Consider the following 8,365-nt stretch of genomic DNA (forward strand, 5'->3'; position numbering starts at 1 on the left):
CGGCTGTCTTTGCTCCATATGATTGGTGATTGTATGTGAGGTACCTTAACGAAAATAGTTAATGGATAATATCAGTATTCGATATATCGATACTTATCCAACTTCCATATACTACATATAATGACTTTCGTTTTTCTAACAAATCGTATGCCGAATTTGTCGGCCAGTGTATGAGTTATATATTATATATAAATTTCTTAGATTCCGTTCCTATGGTTGACGTTTTACTGCGTAAATGTATCCAAGTGGAGCTCAGCTACATTTATAGTAGAAACAATTCAAAAACAAGAGAAAGTTTGTCAAATTTTTCTTTTGGTATAATATTCCTTTGTTCCGTTTCCCAAATCTTGTTTGGTCGGTAGTGGATACATATACATCTCATAATCCTAATAATCACCCCTAATTGCAAACCTTTTTCCACTTCTAATGCATCCACCAATAAAAAGATCAACTGCTTCAAAATATTGCTAATCATTTTAAGAATTATTTGGAATTGGTCTTATATCTAAAGCTTGAATGGTCTGTCTGCTGAGTGTTTTAATTCGAAGCAAATTTTTTCGGCGAGGTTAATACATACATATCACGGTGTTTGTTGCCTAACTGTTCCGGAACGGCTTGCACGATTTTAATGAAATTTGGAGTGCTTATCGGGTAAGTCTGAGAATTTCCCAACGTCCTACCTCAAATTTTGTCTTTTTTTAAGTTTTTCATGATTCAGCATTGAAAAGTACATACAGTTCAAAGCTTTCGCTCTTATACTTCGATGTTATAATAATCTGTTACGCCAGATATCCAAATATAATTTATTAAATTAAATAAAATATACTTTAATTGTCTACAACTCTACATTCCACTTTCAATTATAATACATTCCCCATTCACTTATAGTGTTAGCTAGTTTTAAAATTATTTCCTTGAAACAAATATTTCTTAAAAATAACGTATGTACATATATGTATAATGCAAAATGCTTGCAAACGTATGTTGGGTCTACTAGTTATGTGATAAATGGCTTTAAGTTTAATTGAAAACAGGGCATATATTTTTGTTGATATAATTCCTTTGTGGTGTTTAAAATAAACCAACTGAATGTGATCTTGATCAATTCGCTACTTAAATGGTGCTACAATCATCCGCACATCCCTTGAAACGCAATTGCTTCCTCATTTAATTAATTTACTAAGCTTACATATAGTGTAGTTTGCTTCCAAAAATTGGTAAAATCGCTAGAATTACTCACTAATCCCCATGTAACCCAATTTATTTTAGTTGACTTTACAACTCATATATCATTGTCTTTGTGGTAAAATTTATTCTGTATATCAATTAGGAAGCGAGCATCTGAACGCACAGGACACTTAGCATAAGTGGTTTAGTGGCATTACTGTTAAATCGGTCGAAATCTTTGGTCAAGCATAATTATATGTATTCGGTACCATATGAGTTCATACTTGTTAGTCAACTTGATATATTGAATATTAAACAGGATACTTTAATGAAATCAATTCTGCCACAACGGACAGTCCTTATATCCGGACACGTCTCATAACCAGACAAATTTCATGAACAAAACTAATTCCTCTAACCAGACATGAGTATGTTCCAACGACCGGCACGGACACTATTTTAGTATTATTTCTTTCAAATTACCTCTGATAAACGGAAAAGATTTCATAAAATGTGTCAACAAAATTGAGTATAATTTCTAGTTCCCGTTTTTTAACTTCCTGCGCTGGCGTTGTCCACAGCCGGACATAAACACTATGTGACAGTGAGAAACTTGTACTTGTAATAGTTTTATTTTTAAAATAAAAATAATATATCTAAGATGTACTTAAATGTAAACCATAGCAAAAAAATACTCTTGTATATCTAAATAAGTATGTACATATGTGTATGTTTAAAAACTCTCAAAAGTCAGTTCAATGGTGATCACAATATTTAATTGAGCATAACCAAAGCTTATATTAGTACTACTTGCGGTCTGCTCAAGTTGCAAACGGTTGTCAATTTGTCATAGGCAGAGAGGGTTAGTAATACCGCCCTAGCTATTAAAATTATCAAGTTAGTACCTCTGTTCTGTGTTAACTGCATACTTACACAATATTCACCTATAAATAGTACACCTGTTTCCATAAGTACATATATGTATCAACACATGTCCGCTTATGGAGCTTGTGACTTCAAAGCAAACATGAACCCTTTATTTATGTACATATGTAAATTTAATATAATTAAGATCTCTGTTAAACATGATAGGTGAAATGCGGTGGCACAAAACTTATTAGCAAAATTTCAATAATAACACTAGGCATTTCGTGACAATTTATCTTATTTGGCAGTTTAAGTGCACATACATAAACATTACAATAATTTTTACGAACGCAAAAATGAGATTGATATAAATAAGATCTTTTACAAATTGTATACACATGTATGAATGTACATCATCATCATTATTTCAAGTGCAGATGAACATCATGTAGGTGTACATATGTATGTGCAGGTTAGTACTCTACCAATTCGTATAAATTAAAAATGTGCGAAATGCATCCGGGTGACCGGGAAACTATGTTGTAAAAATGTTGAGTATAAGTTAAATGTTATTTATTAAAATTGAGTTTTAGCGATATTCTCCAGTGGCGCCAATTCTTCGATCGCATTCGCTTATAGTTAGCTCACTTTGTTTCATTAATATGTCACTAATATATGATTTTGTATGAAAGAAGGCCAAAACAATATATTATATCTGCTTAAGTTGTTAACAAACCTCCCCACTTATATGTCCGTTTATGGTTTAATTATTATTTATTTATTAAACTTTGATCTAAGATTTCTTATTGTGATAACGAAAGTTAGGACCAAATAATAATAATATAATAAACATTATTTTAAATTAACTACAAATACTATAGAATTTTAACATTATTATATAGCACATCTTTCTCATTATTGATTATTCAAGCTTACCTTTCATTCTAAATACCTTACAAAGCCATACAACTCTACAACTGTTGAAATGATGCTGCCTATACAGCTCTTTCTATGTAAGAATGAAACTTTAAATTTTAATGATATATCATTTATTAATCAATGCAATAGGTACGTTTAAAAATTCACACAACACTTAATCGGATCGCATACATATATTTTATCAACTTTAAAAATTTGCATATGTATATCTTATATATGTAATATTTAAATAATATATTGATCGCACTATGAATATTACATAAACAATGGATATTTACTTAATACGTATATAATACATAACCTTTGTTACAGTTCTCACAGTTCCCATAAATTAAGCGCTAAGAATGATCTGTAAAAGTTTTATTAAAATTACAATATTTCGGCACATAAGAACCGACCACCCAATCACAACTATTATAAGCAGCTATTTATTATGATATAAGCAAATACATAGGTATCATGACATACAATCTTTAATTGTAGAGATCAACCTAAACTAATTCTAATAACCTAATGGTAATACATATGCATACTTTACAAAAAATATTACGTACATACATACATACGTCATATTTTGAATGCGCACGTACATTTGGCCAATGTCTTTTTGATGCTGACTTCAAACTCAAACCTGAATTTGATCATCATCATCAGATTGGAGTTGCGAGCTTTCACGTGATCTGCCTGGAGGGCTTCCTGGATTCAGAGTTGGACTGGGAGAACGCGATAATACAATGTGCCTTGTGGGCGATTGTTGAGAAGGTGAGCATGGTGAGTACCGCTGATCTGTTGTTGCATTTATTTGAGTTGTCGGGGCTACTGTTGGTGCTATAGCTGGTAATGGAGGTGAAGAGAGCGGCTTGACAACAGCAATTGAATTAGTGTTAGAAGTTGTACCAGCTGCCGCGGCAACTGCTGCCACAGAGGCGCTTTGGTAGTAGCTACTTAGAGAAGTAAGCGAATTGGATGCAGATAGGTGGGAGAAAGGTGAAGTGGCAGAAACGGGCAAGCTTGCAAGCGGTCCTACATTATGAACTCCTGCGTACAAATTATAAGGAAGCGGCTTTTGCATTGCTGCAGCTGCCGCTGCTTGGCGATAATATAAATCAATGCTCGAAGGAGCCGGGCCAGCATGAGGTGACTGTGAGCCAGGGTAAGGCCATGCTCCCAAGTAGGGTGTTCCACCATAAAGTCGTTGAAATGCTGCAAAGTTCCCTGCCTCCGCTAATAATTCCAATCCCACTGCAGTTTGCCGTTTCCATTTGGTTCTGAACGAAAAAGCAGAAATAATTTTTTAGTACTTATTAAAAATCAAAGCATCACAAATATGAATCCAAATAATCTATGAATTTTAATAATATTATTCTTTATATATTTAGTACAGTTATAGTAGTGTATTAAAAATCCTTTAGGCTTACATATCAAATCATATACCTACACGTAGCTGTATTCATAAAAATATAAAGGTACACATGTAACTAACTATGTTCAATACACGTTACGTTGACACGTGTACGACAATGCATAAAACATTATTTTTAAAATTTCTGTTTAAAAATATAATACAATTTTAAAGTTTTTCACAAATATAAAAGAATATTCCCGAACAACAGACGGAACGGCACACAAACTAAATTCGGTCTTCCTACATAGTGATAAGAAAGTACCCAGAAATTGTAATTTAAATTCTCCAGGTAAATGATATTTAAAAAAAAAATTAAAAGTCAAAGAATTTGTCTCAAATTTTGTATTTCTAACCAAATTTCGTGTGCGGAATCGTTGCGAATGTCGAAAAGGGCTTGTCGTGATTCTAAATACGGCTTTATCAAAAACACACGGCCTTCTGCCTCTTCAACTGCTGAAAATATTAAGTGTTAGAGAAATGACGATAGAGCTAGCCTCGCTAGTCCGTTGGAAAGGCTTTGGTAAATATTTTGGGTATGAAACGCGTTCTTACAGAGCAATTTAACTGCTGATGAGACATGGGTTTATGGGAAAAAGCTATCCGAAACCAAAAAGCCACGCCAAAGCCGCTCAAAAATCATGGCTTCATGCACCATGAATTTGTTCCGGATTGACAGACGGTCAATAAGAAGTTCTATTTGGTCGTATTGACCGGAATTATCGAAGAACAATTAATGGATTTTACACAACGATGCAACATAATCTCCAGATTTGGCTCGGTGTGATTTTTTCTTGTTCAACAAATTACCGCGGCGTATAAAAAGTGCTCATGGAAAGTGATTCGAGGACTGGCGAGGAGGGACTTTGAAGGCGACAAAATAAATTTTATCATAAGTATTTCAAGTTACATTTTCCACAATTTGTATGTACTCGCTATTGCCAAACAAAATAAGCAGATTAATTAATCCGCCAGGAAGTGAAAAGTTTTCATTCAGCGTCGGCTATTTTTCTATAGTCCTGTTCTTATTTTCGGCGTTCAGGTATTAAATTAAAAAAAAAAAACTTCTAACAAATATTAATTTTCAAAATGCCGATACAATTTTTTCATAATAGACAATGCTAGAAAAACTTCACAAAATCCATACTCAAAACCCATTATCCAGATTTATATACGCAGAAGCCAACTTTTATACATACATATTTATGACTAAAGTAAAATTTTTATCATACATATATCTTTGTCGTATTATTGAAATAAAGTCAAAAGCCAACTAACCGACGATTTTGGTACCAGGTTTTAACTTGGCAATCGCTTAGGTCAAGCTTATGGGCAAGCTCTTGTCTTTCTTGAACGCTTAAATACTTTTGTCTTTCAAACGATTTTTCGAGAGTTTGCAATTGATGATCTGTAAAGGCGGTGCGCGCTTTACGTTGTTTTTTACTTAAGCCGTGCGTGTCATTGGTGGAACCACTTTTAATGCTATTTCCGTCTTCATCTTTAGCACCTGTAATCAAAAAGATTTCATTTTGTAAATTTGTGTAATACTACATATATGGATATGAAACAATAAAACTATAACCTTTCATACACAGTACACAATGATCACACGATTTATATAAAAATAAAGCCATATTGATTGTTAAAACATCTGGTTAATTTTTACTTAAAATTTTTTTATTACATATATTGTGCTCTTTGATTTTTTTGTACATTCAAATGTTTAAATGCTCTTAACCACTTAACTGCAGTGAAGCAATATCCATTTCGCAAAGTTCGCAAACTGACAAGACACAAACTGTATTACCTTGCTATGCCAATACATGACATACATACATGTATATAATTATGTAATATCTAAATTAAATAAAGGGAGAACATGTCGCTGCTTATCAGAGACCAATCTTCCTCTAGCTCTTACATTTTAAATATAAATTATAATTCTGTTGGACTTTTAGGCATCACAGTAAAATTAGGTAGGCATATTTTGCATATTTTGCATAAAATGAGTAATTTGGTGTTAAAAATTGGTGACTTTAATCTTTGATTCTAATATAAAATTCACTTATTGCATATGCAATATCAAATATCAACATCTTCTTCCAGAATTGTGTATTAATTTTCCATTTCATTTTAAAAATATCTTCAAGAAATTAAGCAATATTTCACACCACTTTAATTTTAAAAAATGTCCACATATTTAGGGTTAGTAATAGCGGCATACAATTTATTATTGGTTACATTCATTAAAACAATTTTCTACTAAAGAAGTAAAAAGCAACTATTTTATCAACTAAGATTAACCGTTAGTTAAAGTTAAGTAAAAGTAACCACATATGAAATGGCTAGATTTAGACGTAAATCCAAACTATTAGTAAATAATTAAAATTTAAATAAATTAAAAAATAGCAATACTTCAGCTCAATTTGAGAAGAAAATAGTAGATGGGGCTGTTAAAAGGGTTAAGAGACAAATTGTTCTAATTAGTTTGAGAATTATATTTGAAGATGATTCGATTTTAAGGGGATACTAATATGAGTATTGAATATGCTCTGTTAAATTCGTATATAAATCTCTATTATTGTAACTATTAATTGAAAATAATATAATAATATTTGGAATTTTATGGATATATATATTATATGTTGCCTTTGCACTTATTCAGCGTAGTCCTGATTATCCAATTAGTCCTGTGCTTTATATGTGCATATATACATATGAGCTATAGCCAACTACCCAAAAATTTTTCCGTCTCCCCACCCAATATAAATTGAATCTCACCTCACCATTACTACAAACACTGTTATCGTCCAAGTGGCCACCGCTCCCAACTTCACTGTCACAATCTTCGTTGTCCTGGTAATCACTATTGTTATCAAAGTCGCGAACGACTGAAGTTGCATTCGCATAGTGTTGCTGCATTGCAGCTGCATATTGCACTACATTTATACCATTTGAACCGATTTGTGTTGCGCCGACGGGAAAATGAATTTTTTGTGCAACGGCTGCAACTGCGCTAGCGGGTGTTTGAGTATGTTGAGGAATGAGCGTATGTGGTGGACCTCTAGAATGATGCATTTGCGACGATTGAAGGTGAGTAGAGTGATGGTGCAGGGTTAATGGGATTGGCGGTGGATCGGACTGTTGTAGAGACGTTGAGGATTCAAATGGTGGTTGTGAGCATTGAATAAACGGAGTTTGGGAGCTGTTGTTGCCACTGTGATTGTTATTATTTATATTTTGCTGTTGTTGTTGATGATGTTGATGCTTGTAAAATACAGCGGCCGCTGCCACGCCAGCTGCGTTAGCTGCCTCTACTGCTGCGGCGGCGGCGGCACTTCCAGCTAGAATATCGTTGATCATAAAACGTGACCGATTCGGTTTCAGATTCGACATTTTTTGCTTTTGTTCACTAGTGGTTGAAGGTGAAGTTATAAATGTCATTGAATCTTTCATGACCACACTATTTGCAAACACGTAAGGTGTAAAAATTTTGTTATAGCACTGTATTTTTTAAGAGTTGTATTTGGATTAATTAAATACAAAAATATCACTCAATTGTTGCGGTATGTAAATAAATTTTCACATTAACTATTATTAATTAAACAATTAATTAACACGTTTTTTCATATAAACCGATTTCAACGGATATTCACGGAGTTTTAACTTTCTTTGCCACCGTCAAAACAAGACTAACCGCACCTGCAAGAATTTCAGCTACCAAGAGTATCGTATTCAACCGAGTCTACTTCGCCAAGGGAAACTTGATATTGTGGTGGATGTTTAATGATGCATATATATTGTTCTCTTTTACGTTCGCTATACGTGCTACTCAAACATACTTGCTTATTCACTCACACCAAATAACACCGCCATGTTTTACACTCTCCGCCTTTAATCCAATGCGAATGTTTTCTACGGATTGCAATCCATAAATTCATATAAATATGCATGCTCATGTATTTTAAACAAATATATAGCATGTGTTAA

General features: G+C 33.2%; 1 protein-coding gene across 1 annotated transcript; it reads right to left on the reverse strand.

Moving 5' to 3' along the window:
* Positions 1-2,969: 2,969 nt before the first annotated feature.
* On the reverse strand, positions 2,970-8,046 carry LOC108978804 (homeobox protein B-H1-like). Its single transcript, XM_018949260.1, has 3 exons — positions 7,162-8,046; positions 5,654-5,882; positions 2,970-4,241 (listed from the first exon to the last, which is right to left on the reverse strand). Exons 1-3 carry the CDS (start codon positions 7,829-7,831, stop codon positions 3,599-3,601), a joined length of 1,542 nt encoding a protein of 513 aa, XP_018804805.1. The 5' UTR covers positions 7,832-8,046; the 3' UTR covers positions 2,970-3,598.
* Positions 8,047-8,365: the final 319 nt, after the last annotated feature.

This window comes from Bactrocera latifrons, unplaced genomic scaffold (genome assembly GCF_001853355.1).
Source record: "Bactrocera latifrons isolate USDA-ARS-PBARC rearing strain unplaced genomic scaffold, ASM185335v1 scaffold_128, whole genome shotgun sequence".
In the NCBI taxonomy this organism is placed as follows: Eukaryota; Metazoa; Arthropoda; class Insecta; order Diptera; family Tephritidae; genus Bactrocera; species Bactrocera latifrons.